Source organism: Papilio machaon, chromosome 2 (genome assembly GCF_912999745.1).
Source record: "Papilio machaon chromosome 2, ilPapMach1.1, whole genome shotgun sequence".
NCBI lineage: Eukaryota > Metazoa > Arthropoda > Insecta > Lepidoptera > Papilionidae > Papilio > Papilio machaon.
This window is the reverse complement of record NC_059987.1, coordinates 2,980,118-3,001,086: the sequence shown is the minus strand read 5'-3', so window position 1 is coordinate 3,001,086 and position 20,969 is coordinate 2,980,118. Positions and strand designations below refer to the sequence as shown.

Below are 20,969 nucleotides of genomic sequence, written 5' to 3'. Positions count from 1 at the left end.
AAAAAATAACCTGTAGTATTGTCCTTAATGATGCAAGCTTTTGACTGGATGGCACCGCATTTGACTGAAATGACAATGTTGAGGGGTCTCCGATGAGGGTAATGATAAAAGCGGAATGAGGGAAAGCAGAGACAACATTAGCTGAGAAATTATTAAATTAAAGCGCTTATATTAGTGAGGTGATCTAGAAAATTAGTCCACTTATAGTACTAGACAGGTTACCTTCAGTGTCGGTAGAGTTGTAGTACTTCAAGCCTTGTTTCGGTTTGTTATAACCGCTCAAGATGACCAACATGCTGTTTATTTCTTTCTCTATAGCTCGTTTCACTTTGCCGCCAGCAGATTTTGGAGTTTTAACTTTTTCGTTACGTATATAAACCTGTAAAAAAAATCTATAAATATGTGACTGAATATTAAGTAATTTATATATTTTAGCAGAATATATTTAATGTTCTTACGTGGTTCTGTATAAAGTTCTCAAAGTCGATGCTGTCGATGCGCTCCTGCTCTGCGCGCGAGGTGAACCGCTCGTTGGGGGGCGGGGCGCAGGCGCAGGTGCCCCCCACCTCGCCCGCGCCCTTCGCCCCCGCCTCGCCCTCCGCACCCCCTGCACCTCCCGCGCCCCCAGCAACCTCGCCCTCCGGCACGTCCTCGTTGCGCACCGTTATCATGTTGGAGAGCGCACTCGCTATACAACAAACATTACGTATGGTTAACAACAGAATTATATTTTCTTTGGGTATGTTCCGATATGGACTGCGAGCACTGCACAGTGCTAACACTGTAGAAATATTCGTTCCGTTATGGACTGTCAGTATACTGCCGCAGTACCCTAGGGAAATATATGACGTCATAAATCACCGCCATATTCTACTGTAAGCACTAGCGTTTTCGAGGTAAGGTACTCGCAGTACCTTGATCACGTGATCAGCCAAAACCACTCGAGTGCCTAACGTCTTATAAACAAAACTACAGTTTAATCAGAAAATTTTAAAGTTCTGTAATTAGTTTGGATTAATAAATAAAACAATAAAACAATGGAAGAATTGCAAAAATTAACCTTATTAGACCTTTAACCTTTGAAACTACTACTGTAAAAGATTTTCCATTCATTACGATAATTTAAGTTGTCGTAGGCTCATTAGTGGTTACATAATACATACGGTTGCTGCAGTAGTTGAGGTTGTCGGCGAGTATGGTGCGTCTGTTGTAGCTGTTGGCTTGTATCTCGACGTGGTAGAGAGATATGGTGCCGTTGGGTAGCGCAGGTGGTTGCCACTTGATCTGCACAGAATGCGGCGTGCGCAGCTCCACTGTCAGACCTAGCGGAGGGCTGGGAGCTAAAATGAAAAAAAATAGTATATTAGATAAGCACAAGCTAGTCTCAGAAGATTTTCGTACATTAAATTGATGACAAGCTTCCGCAGGTCCATGGTCAGAGTACTTTTTGCAAATTTATATAAAAACGCTTACAGTCAGGCAGAGTCTTGAAGTATATGATAGGGCTCTGCGCTCCCTTCTTGTCCTGTTTGGTGGTGTACGTCTTGACGTATGCGGCATACCGCTTGAAGGGCACGAGGGGGGAGATGGGGGAGAAGAAGGGCTGCATGTCCTCGCAGGGGTCGCGCAGACCGTTCATAGCGATAGCCGTTGTCTTCGTCTCGGTGAAACGCGCTGTGTCCATCGGTATGTCTTTGACGCTCCATCTGGTAATGACACAATATTGATTTCAGATTATCAAATTAAGTTCATTTTCTTATAAATTACTTTTTTTATGGTATCTATTCTCTTTTGCTTTTCAATTTAATTTTGAAACCAGAACTAATTAATTTTGTTTTCTTTTTTGGGAACATAATTATGAAGATATTCGGACTAGTCTACATAAGGTTCTGTCCAGAACATAGTGGGTAGGCAGAGATTACAGATTTCCATTTGCACTATTATAGTTGTCGGTGGCGGCAGCTATGTGCTGTTATACTTTAGTCTCTCAGCCCACCAGTTCAGATAAGTTTTCAGTATTTAGTCTATAAAACAAAGTGATGTCTAACGTGTCGGAGCAGGCATCGCGTTGTCCGTAGAGAGTGACGTTATGTTCTGCGGCGATGTAGTAAATGGAGTATCCGAGGATGTTGCGTGTGTCTATCCCGCAGTACATCTTCCAGGTGAGGAGCGCCGCGCGCTGCTTCAGCGTGCTCACCTTCAGCTCCAGCACGTCTTGTAAACCTGACAAGAATCAATGTGAACCAGTCATTAGCTTTGTCGACATCTGTGTACTTTATATAATCGTGGGATGCCGCTATCGAAACATCTGATGTAGAATTAGCTAGCAGGAAAAATATTATTACTAGACAGATATTAGTTTAAAACTGATTTTTTAAGACAATAACAATAATATGGATGTACGAATGGATGGATATTTGTTGGAAAGTATCTGCAGAATGGCTCAACGGATCTCGCTGAAATTTGGCACTGGTGTAGAACATATTCTGGAAGAACACATAGGTTACTAATTAAGTTTTTTTTTAGTTCCGAACGGATAGAGTCGCGGGCGACAGCTAGTAACCAATAAAATATCGGTTATGGCGACTGAATGTCGGTAACGTCATTAAAACCGATATTAACTGTTACTTACAAGATGCCTGATCGCCGTTGCTCTCAGAGGAGACCTCAATGGTGTCGAAGGTGGAGACAGGATCGCGCGTCATGTTCTTCAGCTCGAGTATGTGGTTGTAGCACAGCTTGGAGTTGAAATGGATGTACAGCTTCCCCCGCGTTATCTCTATAGGTTTGTGCACCGACCAGTCCCACAACATCTCCAGATTAGGGTTGTTCGAGATGTACAAGCTTGGTGTTCTAGAACAATATTGACTTGTCAGTACTTTGAAGTTACAAGAGATTTTTGTTGTGCTTAGAAACATAAATTACACGTAATAATTTAACTCAAGTACAAGACAAGTACTGTTGTGTGACATTACAGACTCACTTGGCATCGCTGTTGAGTCCGCCGATGCGGCGCAGCTTCTTGAGGAACATGAGCGAGACCAGCGGGTATGAGCGGACCACCTTCAAGCTGCCGTCGATCTCGCGGATCTCGCCCAGGGAAGATTCCAGAACAGATATCGTGTTACCTGCACACAGACAATACATTAAGCTAAAGCAGCATCGTTGACGTTAAATATCCTACACATTTAATTCCAACCGCCTTCGACAAAATACTGAACAGCATCATATAAGAATACAACTTTAGCATCAAAGGTAGTCTTAGTGTACTAACATTTGTATCTGAATGTCCCTACTCAATTCTCTAAAATGTCATCTAACACAATGACATTAAGTCGAAAACGTGTCATAGTGTGCTAAATTATAGTTGTTAAGGTGACAGTTTGTGGTACGATGTTGAATGCTAAGTATGAAGCTTTATTGTATGTATGTAGGTACAGAAGGGTACAGAAGGGTACAGAAGGGTACAGAAGTAGTGTAGAGGTGAGTGTGCGGAGTGTACTTGCCGCCGCTAGCTCTGAGCGTGATCTCGAGCGTGCCCTTGATGCGCGTGCAGCCGCGGAAGTGCTCGGCGGCGGCCACGGAGTCCACGCGGCCGCCATTGCACTCGCGCACGCAGCCCGCCGGCAGACACGGCTTGCACGTACCGTTGTGCACGTCGCCCACCTACACACACAATATTTATACTAACTTCATATGTACTGAACATAGAAAAATAATCCCATTGTTAAAGTTGTCTTAATTAATGGATAAAGCAATGAATTACTGGATTGCTGTATTCTAAATTTGTTTTTCTTATCGTTTGGAATGTTTATTCTTTAATCAAACTATATGATGCTTTTTTATTATTTCACTATAGAATAAAACGTCTATTTATTTACGTGAGCATGGAATTGAATCACCTTATATCTAAATCGAAAAAATCATATAATAAAACATTTTGTATTGAATTTTTTCATATTGTACATATGTTCGAATTAGTATTCGAAATGTTAATTTTTATATATTGAGTATAAGGCTGAAGCTAAGGTGAAGTTTGTACCTCCATATAGTCGTTGGGGCACATGTAGACGCAGGTGTTGTTGAGGATCTTGTAGGCGCGGATGTTAGGCGGCGGCTGGTTGGACTCTGTGGGCAGCGGCGGCGGCATCGCGCGGCACTCCTGCTCTGTCACGCAGCGCCGCGACAGCTGCACACAGTACAAATCAGTATATAGACAGACAAGTAAAATTCCCAACGAAACTACTCTTTTCTGAGGTACAGAATAATGTCTTCTGACCATACGTGTTGTAAGTTTAGGTTAGTTATCAGTCAGTGGTGGTTACCCGGTAGGTGTTGGCGGGGCAGGAGGTGACGCAGGTGCGGTTCTCGCCGTAGCCGAGCGAGTAGTTGGCGCAGACGTGGCAATCACGGGCTAATGGGCCGTCGCAGCCGCCGAGGCAGGTCGCGTTGCAACACGTGCCGTTGCGCGTGCACGCCCGCCCCCCGCACGAACTCGGACATACTGATTACGTAACAACATTGAACAATGACACTCTGTGTGAAGAACATCAATACTATAGGAAAATAATTACTGGTCTTGTTTTTCTACAGAGGTGAAAGTTTGCCACAATTTCCGGTCGTTGGTCATTTTTCTTCAAGTTATGAGTCCGAAATACTATTTGATCCATTTTTGCTTTCAAACTTATTGTTGTTTATGATAGAGATGCCACACAACATTCGTTCTGCGGTTGGCTCGAAAAACTACATAGCATGTGGTAAGTTTCTAAGCTTACTCTTTTGGCAGTGCTGGTTGTCCCAGCAGAGAGGTCGGCCGGAGCTATCGGTGGGACACTGCGATTCTCTCAGGCCATCCTCCTTGTGCCCCTGCGGACTGGGACACAGGCCGCACAGACGGGTGTCGTAGTTCGACTACATAACATAACAACCTAAGATTAAAACATTCTACATTCTATCATCAATTTCTATACTCTTTGAAACATAGAATATTGTATTTGTGTGATTATGTAGAAAAGTTTTCACTTATAGGGTTAACAAATTTTCGATTAACATAAAGTTTTACTATTCATTTACTATTTTTTTCCTTCTTTGGAAAAGTGTAAACGAGTGTAAAACAGCACACTTTGAGATACAAGAATAATTTCCATTTAGAATTTATAGTGTTATTACGGTATACAAAGTCAATTTTATTTGTTTAATCGGCCCCAATAGTGCACTACACATCTGCAGTATAAAAAGCTTAGCTTTGCTAGAAATTAGTTTTTATATGCAATATTCAACAAGTGCGTGTATTCAATGCTGCGTTGTATACGACTAATGTTATCGTTTCTTGGTATTCGTTTTGTATTTTATCAATGTTTTGTAGCAAATTCTGTTAAGCACAACTTAAAAAAAGATATTTTTTTTTATATAATTACATAAACCCCTTAAAAAAATATCCAAATAGGTGGGACTATCGTTGCTCGGTTATCAGCATGAAGCGGCCGCGGCGGCATGTGGTCAATAACAACGTCACTGCGGTTTCCCGCCATTTTAAGGTTGCGAATAACTCGTTGGGGCGCGGCCCTAGTGATGTTTTTATCGCAAGATACACTTTCCAACGCTCCAAATTTTATTCATATCGATCATATTTGTTTTTAATAAAATAATATTTAATATAGTAAGAAAAATAGTGAAGGTTGCTCAATGATAGAAGATTTTTGTTCAGTTTAATAGAGATTTAAATTGAGAAAAAGCGTTCAATTACTTTTCTTTAAAATAGTAGTATAGACTAAAAAGTTAGGTCTCATCAAATTCATCTGTATAATGTTTTGTGTAAGAAATGTATGGATGAGAACTGCCCCACCTTACCCGGATCAAGATGTTGTCGTCGCCGTCGGCCACGATGCGCGACCAGTCGACGGTGTTGGTGTAACAGAGCTGGTCGTTCTGCTGGATGCGCACGCCGCCGCGCTCAATGCGCGTCAGCGACCGCAGCCCCAACGACTGCGGGCACACGACAAACTTTTACTAGTACAACAAACTCACCAACATAATCCACAGAGATATGCAGACATGGTACTTCTTGCGTTGCGGTCTTCTTTTGTCTTTAGTGCTAGGATAAGCAAATAATTATTTCTTACCTCAAGATCCTGACAATCAAAGACAACAATGGCGTAATCCTTGAACAGTTGCATGCCGCGCACCACCGACAGGTTAGGGAACAGGTTTCCGAGGTTGCGCACGCCCATCAACCTGCAAACGTAATCATTGTGTGAGTGATAAGTAAGTTGACTAAAGGCGGTAAACCTAATGACTAAACGTGGTTTATACAAAATGTTAATGAATTGAGTATTTAATGAAACACATAAAAAATTATTGAGATTACCTGTATATAGTAATGTATCCTGTAACTTCTCTTAGTTCGGGAAAGCTCATGTTGTCGTAGGCGTTGGAGGAGGGGTGCTCAATAATCACGATGCTGAGATGGCCTTCGATCACCCGACAGCCGCGCAGCTTCATCATATGGTCCGCATTGCTGCGTATGTCTAGTGACGGGCATACTGCAACAAAATAAAACAAAAATTATACATTGTAAATACATTCGACTCTCGTTATTTCAAACCTGCGAAAATTCGAACCTCTTTATAATTCAAAGTTATCACAGGTTCCCAACAAAATCTCTTTATATTTTGAACTAAATCAATACATTTTTATGCACTTGGTAATTCGAATGCAAAAAGCATTGCTATATAACAAAACGACGCGTTAATTCGAACTCATAGGCGTCCAACACTCGACAACTCAAAGTTGTAGAGAGAAAGAGGCGGAAAGATTGTAAGTACCCACAACATTCGAGACATTCAATGCCATCGCATCCAGTGGGTTACAAGCCTAACTTGCAACCAGTACCAAGTAGAACGCAACAATTTTTTGGTAATTCTTTCAATCGAAATTCAGGGTACCGTATACCTCAACCTGGGTTCCGTTTCCCTCAAATCGGGTATCAAGCCTCCCAATTCGGTTTTCGACCCCCTCAAATTGGGTTCCGGCCACCGATAAAAGGTTTTGGTTACCATCCCCAATTAGGACAACAGTTTGGTTACCGCCCAGTTATAGTCAGCAGGTTGGTTATCGCCCTCAGTTCGGTTACAAACCTCCAATTGGCCAGGCAACTTTTAACAGGCCAATGCTCCCACAACAGTTTGGATATAAACCACCGGTTCAAACAGACGTATCCATGCGTACTGCCCCATTGAATAACAATGCTTTCAAGGTCAACGAATTAACTGAATCCGATTACGAAAGTGAAGATTTCTATCCACTTAGATTATGTATTGCGAGTGCAAACACGAAGTGAATAACGTGTTAAAGTGCCCACAAATCAATACTCGGGCGAGGCTATACTTGATTATTGAGAATTTCAGTCAGAAAATATTTTGAAAGCTCTATTTGTTATAATCTATTTGCAACCCGATGGAATGTCACTTCAAAGGAACATCGTCATTTGCGTAACGGTCCCCCATTGCAACATTAATTCGTAGGAAAACATTTTAAAACACTATAGTACCGCTCTTAAAACTTTCAAGAGTGTTTTGGTGTATTATTATATAATCATATTTCTAGTGCTCACTTTTATGTATAAATAAACGACTTCCCAGAATCTAAAACTTCATCATTACATTTTCTCGTCAAACAAATCTTTTGATATATTTTTTTTCACTACATCAGTTTAATAATAAATATGATATTTTTGTTGTTCAAAGTGTGAAACCGTAACAAAATATGAAACAATCAATCATTGTGTTTACATGCCGGGCGTAAATTGTTCCTCGTAAGCAGACGATCGTCCGCCTCGCATCGGGCACGCGTCGGCACGTTCCTCAATTACAAATGATTATTTTGTTATCCCCTTCGTGCACACACGATTATTCGCTAATGATCTCCCGCATAGCAATTGTTGGGGGACCACATGCGAGCTTACTGCTACTGTTAATTCATCTCGTAACTTAAGAACTTATTTATATACACGCGCGGGCAGCTTATTAAGTGTATTTCAGTTCATTTTCATTTTTTTTTGCATCAACAAAAAAACGTGAAAAAAATGTCTTAAGATATGACATCATATACTTATTATACCCTATTAAGATATTTTGATTGTTAGGAATATGTAAATATTAATAAATATGTGTTCTTCCAGACTATGTTCTACGCCTATACCAAATTTCAACGAGATCCATTGAGCCGATCTGGACATACCTTCTAACAAACATCCATTTAGGCTACATGTAGTGAGATTGAAATGACTTCGCATGTCTGAAGTCATATGAATAATCCGTACGCCATGAAAATACTATGCTGAAAACAGTATAATTTATATAGTAGTTTAACTGAGTATTACTGACCACAGCAAGTTAATTTGATACTCTGAAAAACAGCACATCTTTAAAAGTATATTTATCGCTCTGTACATTTCCATTTGACCATTATTTACAAATAATAAAAAACAAGCTAAAGTAAAACTCAATAACATTACCAAGTTGTTTTCCTAACAATCCCAATGTCAACATTTGTATTAGAAATTCGAGTAGTACAAGGTAAAGGGAGTGAATTACGAGGCAAGGTCATCCTACTGCGTAGTAGAAGTGCGCTTCTACGCAGTACGCTGTACGCAGTACGCACAACACAGTGCGTCCATAGAGAAAACATTAGCGCATGCGCGCCGCCGCGACGTGCGTTTGGAAAACCACGCGACCGTAACTTAAAATGGCCGCCGACGTAAACAATAAACTCTTCGTCCCTACAGCATTCGTTGCCATTAATTAGGTAACTATTTTTATTTTAACAATTTACAAAAGAGCCGTAGTTAGTTAAACTTAATTAAGACTGAATTAATTATAACATTGTATTTTTTGCGGTACAAATTAATTATGGATTGTACCTAACTGAAATTCGCACACTTTTAACAACATGTGATCTCAGTTTCCTCTTAGAGACAAATATATGTGAGAGTCACAGCCGGAGAATACTTTTATTGAAACAAAGTCTCCTTTAACTCGTATATTTTCTTTTAAATTGTAAACAACAACCTTTTGAGACACCGTTCTTACATCTGTCGAACGATTCCTCGAATGCCGCCAACATGGCCGTCATTTAGACGAGTAATTAAAATACTTTTAATTTACGATATCGAAGAACTGTCCAATAACATAATAAGTCGAATATTTCTATTTAAAATTTGTGAATCAAAATATTTAAATAATATGGTGAATCGTAATATCAATGATTAATGTTGTTATTTTAAAATAAACAAAAGTGTTGATTTATAGAATAGACAAAATAATGTTTTAAGTTATGGAATTACAGAATATATAAAATAGCTAACACATGAAAGATAAAAAAATATGTTTCGGCAGTGCGAATACAACAGACCAATTTCCAATCGGCGACAAAATTTTAACTACCTAAGTTTATATGAATACGCTCAGATTAGAATCAAATAAACTTACAGTAACCCTGGTTATGTTCCACACAAATTGTAGATACCTAATCTGTGTCATAGATACAAAACTTGTCATTACTTTCATTGTCTTTGAAAAATAAAACAGAGATAACTATATGTACGAGTACCTCCAAGTAAGTTGTACGCATTTATCGGTAGTGGACACCGACAGTAATATTTTACCGGCAATGAAAAGAGCGCGCTTACAGCCCACAACAAACCTTTTCTTAAGATCCGTCACAGTTTTGTGCAACGCTATGCAATGCAAATGAACTCAGCCGCATAGCGCATCCCCCCCCCCTCTCTTCGCGCGCACCAACTCACCCTCGCTTGCTACACTTGAGCTAGTATTAATAGGCAGCAGAATGTTATTATAGTATTCCGGACAGGTAAGGGTTACGACACACTCGATTATTTTTAAGTTAATTTTATTATTATGCTCTTCACGTAGAGATAAGTAACACAATTTTATCTATAGTGAAAACGAGATTTGTCAATGTAGTACCTATATCACACATCGTCCTAGTAGAGCAGTAGAGCAACATCAAAACCAGACAAACAAACTTTTAAAAAAACTTCAGTGTTAAGTACGTATGCCATAATATCGATAAAAACATCCATTACTATAGTGTAAGATTGTACTGCAAACACATAATGTATCGAGCGGTGGTCGCGAGCCCCGCTACCGCGCGCCATCTCGCCACGCTTTACTACGTCGCTACTACAGCTTACGCGCCCCCCTCTACTCCTCGCCGTTCGCCTCCGTACCATGCGGCCAGACCCGACGCCGAATCAAACGGAGGCCTGACGTAAAAGCACAAATTCGTATCACACCAGAACGGGCTTAAAAGTTCAAGGCGGCGTGGGAATAAGCAACTCGTGTTGTGGTACGAGAGCCGCCTATTTATTAATGGTTGACGCCGCGTAACTTTACGTTTACGATAATTTAGTAAAATTATAGTCATTGAGCTCGCTCACCTGACGCTGGTTGGATAAACAGGTTGCGTCATTACAAGTACAGTATGCAATGATGCATTCACAAAAAGTTTGTACATCTCTGTCGAGTAATTAAAGTAGTTAATTAAGATTTTCCGTTTCACTCCTATTGTTTACAATGACAAATGGATCTAACGAGTGCTTAGTGTTTAGAAATGTATTTACGTTTTGTAGGCGTATTTTAAAAATGCAATCCCACGATTCTGTTCTATTAATGGGCCAGTCGGAGGTACCTAACCTAAACCTAACCTAAACCATTTGACCGCACTAAAGTTAATTATGGAATTATGGAATCACCCGCAACTCCTTCCGCGTGGAATGAAATAAAAAAGTAATAAGTGGCCTATGTGTTCTTCCAGACAATGTTCTACATCTCTGCCAAATGTTCATCTTGATCCATAGAGCCGTTGCGGAGATACCTTCAAACAAACATTTACTTCAAACGACTCTAATCCGTCTTAACTTTCACATTTAATTTCGCATACTAATGTTATATTAGTAATATAAAGCCATTACAGCCTTTAGATCAACTGTATAATTTTGGTTTGATGCGGAATAATTGTGATTATCTTAATAACTGCATAATTTCCAATAACACAACCATTATGTACAAATACAAGGAAGCAATAATACTATTTCTTGTAGGTCACAGTCTACTTGCATGACAACGTAAATATTTACATTATAATTTCATACTATTTGTATCGTTGTACCGATTGAATTACTTTATTACAATACATACTTACATACATGTACAGGAATATGTGTATCAGGTGACGCCGAGTAAAGTCCAGTTTCGATCGCCGCCTTGTACCATTGTGTTTTTCAATTTTCGAATTAAATATTGTGTACAATTATCCAAAGACGGCAAAGAAAACATCGCGATGCAAACTGCAAATGTCGCCGAAGAAATTCAAAGAAATGTGTGAAGTCAACCAACCCGCACTGGACCAGCCTGGTTGACTATAGCCTTAGTCGCCCCTCGGTAGGAACATATCGACGCTGGAAAGCATAAACGCTGTAACCCTGTAAGGGTTGCCGTAAGGGTTACTGCGTTTATGCTTTCCAGCGTCGATATTATTATGAGGACTGCGACTATCTCTTTTAGACATTTGGACATTGGTAACTCTATGAGGTAAGAGTCGCCATATAACTGGAGTATTTGTTACGCAAGCGGGGCGCTCTGTCCATCAATGCGTACAAAATAGTCCAGTGTGCCGTTGCGGCCGTAGCGGTGGCGGCGGCGGGGCAGGCGCAGCTCTATTTCTGATGTCGGGTGTGACTCAGTTGCACTTTCACTGCAAATAGAGGCGCGCTCGTCTGGCATTCATTGGCGTTATTCCATTGCATTAGGCTCGAGGAGTGCATCGCCGCCCACATCTCGCGGTCCGCGGCTCGTAGTCCGCACGGACCCGGACTTCCGGCTCGCGGAGACGTCTCGCCGCCGCACCGCGCGGTCATAGCCTCGACTCGTCTACTACGGCGCCGTATGACGAATCTCCCAGATTCAGTTCGATTTATTTTATTGTCACTCAGTCCAGCCAGCAAAGGAGGTTTAAACTTATAACCGTTAATATTGTGCAAAAAGTCATATATGTTATAATTTATTTTAGATCTATGCGTGTGTAGTAGGTATCTCTTCAATAAAGTGTTTGAAGAAATTCAGAAATAATACTTAGTCATAGTATAATTTGCACACAAACTAGATGAAGTAAGCATGTCAATTGTGGAGAAACGTGCTGCAATTGCCTTAATAATTAAGTTTCTAGCTGCACATCGGTTGAAGGTCACATAGTCAAGATAGGCAATAAGCTAAGGAGTTGATGATGACAAACGCAAGTTGCAGGCACGAGGCGTAGTCCAGGGCCGCGCTGATTTATGTTTCCGGTGGCTGAATGAAGATATCAATGGCCGCTGCCGCTCGCACCGCGCCGCGCCGGCCACGTTACGTTTGTTGTTGTCGATGTTCATTCACGGGCACAGCGCACGCGCACGCTCCCACCCGATACGTACGACTAATGTAAATTATCTACGTTACATTTTTTCCCAACATCCGCCCGCAAAGCAGCGTCGCACACACCGAGCGGTCGAAAAACCGTTACGTGCCAAAAGTAGTAACAGTTACCAAAATTATCTTTAAATTCGTACAATTTTATTCCTCATTCAGCTTTTAGTGACACAATGCGATGTTAAAAACATAACTAACAAGAAAGGCAATAATAAAAAAATCAGGTGTAAAAATGACTAGCAGAGGCTTTTTAATGTCTACATTTTATTAAACATTACGAAGTAATATCGATTATTTAGTCAACTTAAGCATTCCGTCAGGTGCAAACTCACAGCAAATACATTTTATAGTACGTATAGTTTAGTATCATGAATTAGAATATCAAGTTATTATGCAGGCATGTAGAGTTACAGGAAACATAAAACACTCACGGACAGTACAAATAGTAATCATATAAAAATGTAGCCTGTTTTAGAATTCTTATGGAACAAAGAACTTAAGAAACGTTGTTGTATTTAATCTAAAGCTTTAAGTACAATCTTGAAGTTATGTACTAAGTAGTAAGATGTAGCTAAATATATACTTTAGCATCCGAAAAACAGCCTTTCAGCAAGCGACAAGCGTTAAACTAGCAAGTAGACTTTATTGACTATGGATGAAGTGATCCGTGTTATTAATATTTTACACGACCAGCTAGTTAGGAAACACGCAAACTATTTTTATAGATAGCAAGAAATAAACAACGAAGTAATAAAAATTGTTGAATAAATAAATTATAAAAAATGCTGCAACAATCGACAATAAACAGTTGTTGCTTCTCATTACAATGCCAATAATTAAGTCATCATCATGATGTTTCAGCAATTTGTTTATTAAATGAATTGGAATGATAATTCATCATGGTCGGCGACTTTAATGTTTTAAGAGGCTAGATATGGGCAGCGGGTGATTACAAGTTTGTTTTGATCGGCTGAAGGCACGCGGCCAATTAAAACGTTTAATACATAATGGTTGTATATGTGGGTATTGGCTTAAGTAGTATTGGAATGGTACTGCGTAGCAAAACAAGTTACGCAATGTCCGGCCGCAAGTGTTCGTGTCTTGTCGCCACAAGCCGATAGCGGAACAACCCAGTACGTATTAGAGAAAATTTTCCTTTACATACAACGATTTTTGCTCGAGGAGATCCTGAACTGTATGTTATATAGGTATATGTAAATTAAACAAGATGTTGCCCGAGGTGTCGCACACGACTTCGTCAGCGCGGAAACAAAAAATAACTCATTTAGTAGTCTACGTGATCTTCCAGACTATGCTCTTCATTTATGCAAAATTTCAGCGAGAACCGTTAAGTGGTTTTAGAGATATCTAATAACATCCATCCATCCATCCATCCATCTAAACTAAATTAGAATTGTCAAAATTAATTTTAATTGTATGTTTTTTTTTTTAATTCAGGACAATTTTACTAATATTCTATATGTTATTCTTAGTAAAAGAGTAGAGTACAAACGGGTAATTTGATGTCTGAACTTTGAACACGAGGACAAACATACATACGTAAATTGGCAGTGAACGAGATTCGCCGCGTTAACCGGCTCGTGTTTGTGCCATGACAAATCCGCAAGCACTTCCACGAACCCATTAAAATTCAACTGATCACATCGGAAAGTTATAGATCATTCATCTATTGATTCTAGAAACCGTTTCTGTTTGGCAACATCTCAATAGCTTAAGAAAATGATATTTTAAACACTTCTGTGAAGAGTTCTTCTACTAGTTAGTAATTTCACCATTAACATAATTCTAAAAGTCTAGTCTTGTCTAAAAGTACTAAAATACTTATATGGTTTCTATGTAAAATCATTTTAGCAATACATGTTCTAAATATATACAAATCTAACCTTTAATTCAGTAAGTTTCATATCAAAGTATTACAATCACTCTTCGTCAAGGTCTATTATAAAAATAAATTAAAAGTGGTCGATTGTTCACATAGCTAGGGATTAACAAGGCCGAGCCAATGCAGCGCAGTGTCCGGCTGGCTTTCACATGTGCTTTCTTTTATTTATTTTGATAATTTAGTGTCGATCAAGTGCTCATAAAATGTATTGATGTGAACCGCAGCGGATTAACTAAGTGTAGGTACCAAATGACACTGTAATATATCTTCAACCAAAGGGTGGATTAGATTATAGATTCAAATTCAAGGTCTCATTGACAACAATTTTATTGGCAATCATTTCTTTAATGTCTTTATCTAAGTTAACGTCTACTGTTAGTGTCACCTTTGTGAAAAACTTCTTTCCAGGCTTTTAATTTTTGATGGCAATTAATGGGGTACGGTTCTTTCTTAGTTCTACATTATCAATATGTATATCATATGGAGGTAAATAGCAGTTATGTTACTATGTCACTATATTATACGAGGTAAAAATAGTTTATTATTATAATGTAGGAATAAAGTGTGTTTAGATCGTTTAAGTTGAGATAACATTGTAAGTTTACCATAAAGCCCATAGGTACATTTATACTTGGTACATTTAGCCGTGTGTAATGTAATCAGAAGCGATACATTTGTAACGGCACCATTGTCACAGCATTGAACTGAAATCAATTTATCGTTCAGCTTTATTGAAATAATGGACGGTATCGCATAGCAACTTGCTTATATTAAAAAGCCACACAACAAGCATCGATACGGTTGTCGACTTGTGTTTTTAACTTAGGAAAATTTTTGCATATCGTATGGTGGAATGATTTAGAATATGTTTATTACTTATCGACGAACATAAGAAGACCTTTTAGTCTAGAACATCTGAAAATCTTAATTTGAAAATAGAAACACTAAAAGCTGACATTAATTAACAAATGATACGAGCTATTTATGAATTTGATCTAACAATAAGAAAAGAAGGATCGCTTTAAGTGTATACCAGATGACTGTACTGACTTGTTTGATAACATTAATTCAATTATAATTTAAGAGAGAATATATAAAGCAATGACGTCTCATTCACAGCAAAAGTGGATATAAAGTGCGAAAAAAATATATATATATATATATATATTTGATATGCAAATGTTCTAACAACAGTACACATCGTACACATCTTCCTTCTTACTAATATTACAAATGCGAATGTTTAGATGGATTGATGGATGTTTGTTAGAAGATATCTCCTAAACCGCTGCATGGATCTCGCTGAAATTTGGAATAGATGTATAACATAGCCTGGAAGAACAGATAAGAACAGATACTAATTAAATATTTTTTTTTTTAAATTCCGCCCTGACAGAGTCGCGGGTGACAGCTAGTATACAAATCCTAAAAACAATGGCGCACCTCTCTGGTGCGCCATTGTTTTTTGTTCAATTATTAAAAATATCCACAAAGTGAAGGTGGTGATTTCATTCCTCCTACATCGATGACATCAAAATTATTCAATAAATATAAGATATATTGAACTATCTGTAAAATCTAATAACATACAATATTTAAGCAACAAACTATCTGTACTCAAAAGTTTACGATACATGTTATGTAACAGAATTGGATAAGATGGCCTAAATATGTTAGCGAATTATGATAATGTCGTAATAAAGAGGAAAAGGTTCCGTGGGATTCGGGTCACGATCGTAAAAGGAGCCAACTTCGAGTCGATGGACTAATGGAGCACTAGTCACGAAAGAACTAAGCATTGTCATCGAGACAGGATCTTAAAAATATGCCGCAACTTTATTAAGTTGCTATTTGGTTGGGTGGTTCTATTGTTCATCACAATACCTGAATGTAATGTTTAACAGGTTTATATAATAAACTGAGATTTTGCTATAGTATTTGTCTTGCTCCTATACCCTGTTTAATTCAAATTATACTCCTCATAAACTTCGAGTCATATCCCAATGTTGTCAAATTTCACAAAAAAGCCCAAGCACGACGATAATGAGCGGTCATTTTAATAATGGCAGTGATTTCATAGTAATGATGAAATTTGTCATCTCAAAAGATGTAAACCAATCAATAAACGTAAAGGCTAGATGATTTTAAAAAGGCTGAATAACGAATAGACAGTTAGTACATAAAGCGGCCGCTTTAAAAAAATCCGTAACCATGAAATAGGTATACACGAAGGCTGTGTAAGATTAGAAGCAGTGTTTCCCAAAGTGGGCGATAACGCCCTCTTGGGGGCGTTTGAAACCTAGGAGGGGGCGATAAGGGGCCCAAAAAATGGGGGGCATTGAAATTAATTAAAGTAATGAAATTGTGGTTTTTATGTTTTAGGGCTGAATAAAAATTAGGGGGCTCTGAAATATAATTGATTTTCAAAGGGATCGGTGGAAGAAATAAGTTTGACAATCACTGAATTAGAGGCTTTCCGTCGGACATTTATTCGGAGAATGTAATAAAAGTAGTGAGGGGGGAGCGCGTGACCTGCCTGCCAAGTCGCGGACCGATTCCCAGCATACTACGCATTTACGCAGGAGACGCAGATGGTAAGCTTATAAATGATTAAATAGTTTAAATGCTTCTCTTGCTTTATATAACAAAGCTGAAGAGTTCTGTTTAACGCGCTATTTACAGGAACCCAACCGTATGAAAAAATACATTATAAATATTTTAATGTTTAATAGTCAACGTGTGAAGAATGTAAAATAAGGCTCTGTAATATCACATTACGAATCTTCACCGAAAACATGCTTGAGATATCTTTAAATAAAATAAAGAAACTTCAATATAATTGTGCAGATTCGCTACAACAACTGTGGTCTGACAACGACCTCGATTCTAGAAAAAAATGCGACACGTGTCACCCACGTCTATTCCGATGCCCGTCAATCTTATGCCAACTAACATTTATTAAAATCAAAACAAATCAACATTAGCCGAATTATATTATTTTTCTTAAAAAGCGAAGAAAAAATCATACTTGTCTTTGCGATGAAATGTACCAAGCCCACCTTGAATAGATAAGTCCACGCTCGCTCACTACAGTATTTAAAACCATTAAATTTTATGAACACGAGATACGTTAAGGTCTTTAAACTGACATTAAGATTTCCGGAAATTGCATGAATGTTAGCATACCACTTCTTGATATGACAATGAAAGATAAACGATCTCTTACGCTATCTATCACTGGTTTTGAAGAACATATCTAGGCGTGTGTTATTGTTACTTACTCGGTTTTGAACTAAAAAATAATTTCAATGTTATATATATTCACAACCTCTCGTGCCCATTTCTGCAATAATTTACAGTTAACAATGTGTAACCGATACGCGTCGCTAGATTCATAGTCATCGATCGTACGTTTATTATGAATTCCATGAGTCCATTGTAATTTCATTCACTGCTTACAAGTACGTGTAACAATTGCACGGTAGTACGCTAAAAAGCGACAACATGATGGATCGCTGCGTACAACCGAACAAATTCCCACAGGTGTGTACGCAACTTATGAATGGTAAGGTTGCCAACAAGCTAATAAGCACGTAAGTTAAATGTTATCGGCTCGTGGCTACTCCAAATTATTCAATTATTACATGTGTATTTGAGCTTGCGGTTATAATTTTTCTATGCACACACATTATCAACTCGCTTTTGTATAACGAAAAAGAACTTTGTAATTAAAACGATTGTAATCAAATGCGAAACACATAAATAATTTTACCGGTCAAGTTTTCTTATATTTTTAATCGGGTTATGCACAGATGTAGGTAAGGACATATCTAAATGTTATTATCGGGATATCATCAGAAAGGTTTTAAATGTTTTTAAGTACTTTTTTATCCACAAGTTTTTACATTACACATTTTAAAAAGGGAGGAATTATTTGCAAGAATGGTTAATTTCTTATGTATATGGAAAAACTATCTGGATAGTTGCTGTTAATTCGCCAGAAACGTTGTTTTATATGTTCACGCGATATCTATTTTGACAAAGATTATTAAAAGTTTTACTGTGGGTGTTTTGCAACTCTTCGTCATGTGAATCGAGTAAATCAAAATGTGTTTGTCTTGGACGGCCAATCCATCGCATGACGAGCGACAAAGTAATTTTTATCTAGGTTTTGAAACGCGGAGCTAGCGGAGCAAGATTGCCAAGAGCACCGGTGTGAGTTGTGCTGTGTGCGTCGTGTGCGCCGGCCTCTAGTACTCGCCTCCGGTTGTTTACGAGCGCGTCGCCCCCGCTGCGCCCCCGTCGCGCCCGTGTGACTCATGGGGCCGCTCCAACTACGCCATTCCAATAATTCCTTATTAAAATTATACAACATCGACAACGCAATATATCCATCGTAGAAGCGAAACTTGTAAATTTCCACCGAGAAAAGGGCTAGTAGCCGTGCGGTGCGCCAAGGTCGCATCGTGCGGTCGTCGACCCGGAAGCGAGAGAGAGGGGTTCGCGGAGGCCCCGCGCTCGAGCACAAGCGGACCCACCTTCGCAACATGCCTAGACCGCTTATCGTGCATTCAATTATGCGGTGCATTGTGCAAATTTAAATGGAGTTTCAATTTCTTTTTTCATTTGTAGCCTTTTTATTTTATCTCTCCACGTCTTTTAGAGGATATTTTTTTTCCTTTTTATTCCTTTCAAATTTACCGAGGATTTTAAAATTAATTGCGTTATTTAAGCTAAAGTTATTTGTTACATTTCTAGTTAATATAGGTACTCTACATGGTCGTGTTATACGAGATTGATGGTGTCGTCCGTGCGGTATACATTATTATGAGGATTGCTGGGCGGGTGCGAGGAGAGTGCGGGGGCGGGTGCGAGGGGAGTGCGGGGGCGGGGCGCTAGGTCGGCGGCTAGGTCGCGGCGCGGAATGCGGTCGGCAAGCTACAGCCTGCCTCTCACCTCACGACTCGCCATCGCGACCATCCCGCGCCACGCCAGCCTCTCGCCCTCTGTTGTTTTTTTCTTTTTCTTACATCTCTTGAGGCACTATCAGCTTACAGCACATATTTACATATATATTACTAAATAATTGTATATAAACAACCTAACAAATCTTACCAATATAATAAATGCGAAAGTTTAGATTTATGAATGGACGTTTGTTACTGCGTATACTACCTCCAGAATACGGAGTTCGTTAAAATTTGGCATAAATGTAGAACATAATATTGAAGAACACATAATCTACTAATTATTTTTTTTATTCCACGCGAACAGAACCGCGAGTGACAGCTAGTCTTGTAATAAAATTGATTATTTTGTAGGAACTTATATTCAATTAAAAACACATAACATTTAGACTTCATAATAATAACAACTTCGCAAACATAAAACTATAAATTTCTCAAATTAGATGACAAAACATATCGTTTGTATTTACATACAAAATTGATAATGTTTGATAAAGTCTGGGTCACGTTTTCCTCAGATCCCTACATGCGTACCGCAGTTCACGATCGCGTGATAATTTTACTACGCATCACCATATGGCGGGAACATAGTAGCATTAATGAAACACTTGCGTAAGTAATTGCGATGCACAAATGATAATGAATGATATGAACGCTTACAATGTTACAATACTAGCGGTATTTAAACTCTCTTAAGGCGTTTTTACTGTGCTAATTGAGATGCTTGGAATCCGACTTATTAGTCCCTATAGCAATTTAAAATTATGTTTATTAAAAAAAACCATTAATTAAGTAATGTATCAGCAATTTGTAAGTTATATGATCTTGTCACGTAAAACAATTATCATGTTAAATTGTATTCGTAAACTTTTTTCCTCAGGGATGTGAACTTATAGTAGTTAAATGGCGTACGACCAATTAACACTTCAACGTAGCACGAAGTACTATCAAACTGTAAAATATTTTGAACGTGATGGTGTCATTGTACCTTAGTATGAGATTATTTTCACTGAGGTCATTACGTCGGTAATTTTGCACTATATCTTTCCCTTCCCGGTCGTAGATCCAGAAGCAGACCCAAAGCTATATGGAAATATATAGTGCTAAAAGACATGAATGAGTGCCAAGTCTCAGATTAAGATGTGGAGGACAGAGCGAAGTGGAAGAAACTAAGTAGATCCCACCAGTGCCACTGACATTCAACAATCAATCAATGGTTTCAAGTTCGATCTATCTGTTACGTCAGAGGCTCAGAGGCCATAGGACAACATTCGCCAATTTGTTAGTGTTTTATTTCACTTTGGTTTCGTTTCGCGTTCGTGTTAATGTGCCTTGGAGCAAGTAGATAAGATATGCGTCCACTCCTTATATGATCAGAAACATAAAGATTTCAAGGCGGATTTACGTAGACGAAGTAGAATGCGTGGAAACAGCGATGACGGTAGTGATAAAAAAGCGCCGTGTTGGTGTTTGTGTGACGCAACTTTCGCTGGCGCAACGCACTCGCCCTCTCTCCAAATCTTGCTACACTAATCAAATCGCGAATAAACCAAACATCAAAAGCAAAAGATGACGCGATTATATTTGACGTATACCTAGGGTTGTTGGCCTTGC

General features: G+C 38.8%; 1 protein-coding gene across 1 annotated transcript in view; it reads right to left on the bottom strand.

Moving 5' to 3' along the window:
* The window catches only part of LOC106717572 (insulin-like receptor), a 60,883-nt gene that overhangs the window by 7,536 nt on the left and 32,378 nt on the right, over positions 1–20,969 (bottom strand). Inside the window, exons 3-17 of the mRNA XM_045683580.1 lie at positions 6,368–6,542; positions 6,123–6,234; positions 5,851–5,985; positions 4,776–4,911; positions 4,326–4,504; positions 4,043–4,189; positions 3,507–3,666; positions 2,984–3,128; positions 2,633–2,853; positions 2,049–2,223; positions 1,474–1,706; positions 1,164–1,340; positions 633–688; positions 459–596; positions 223–379 (exon numbers count right to left, since the gene is read on the bottom strand). Coding sequence (XP_045539536.1) covers positions 223–379; positions 459–596; positions 633–688; positions 1,164–1,340; positions 1,474–1,706; positions 2,049–2,223; positions 2,633–2,853; positions 2,984–3,128; positions 3,507–3,666; positions 4,043–4,189; positions 4,326–4,504; positions 4,776–4,911; positions 5,851–5,985; positions 6,123–6,234; positions 6,368–6,542 — 2,346 coding nt within the window. The remainder of the gene's footprint in view (positions 1–222; positions 380–458; positions 597–632; positions 689–1,163; positions 1,341–1,473; positions 1,707–2,048; positions 2,224–2,632; positions 2,854–2,983; positions 3,129–3,506; positions 3,667–4,042; positions 4,190–4,325; positions 4,505–4,775; positions 4,912–5,850; positions 5,986–6,122; positions 6,235–6,367; positions 6,543–20,969) is intronic.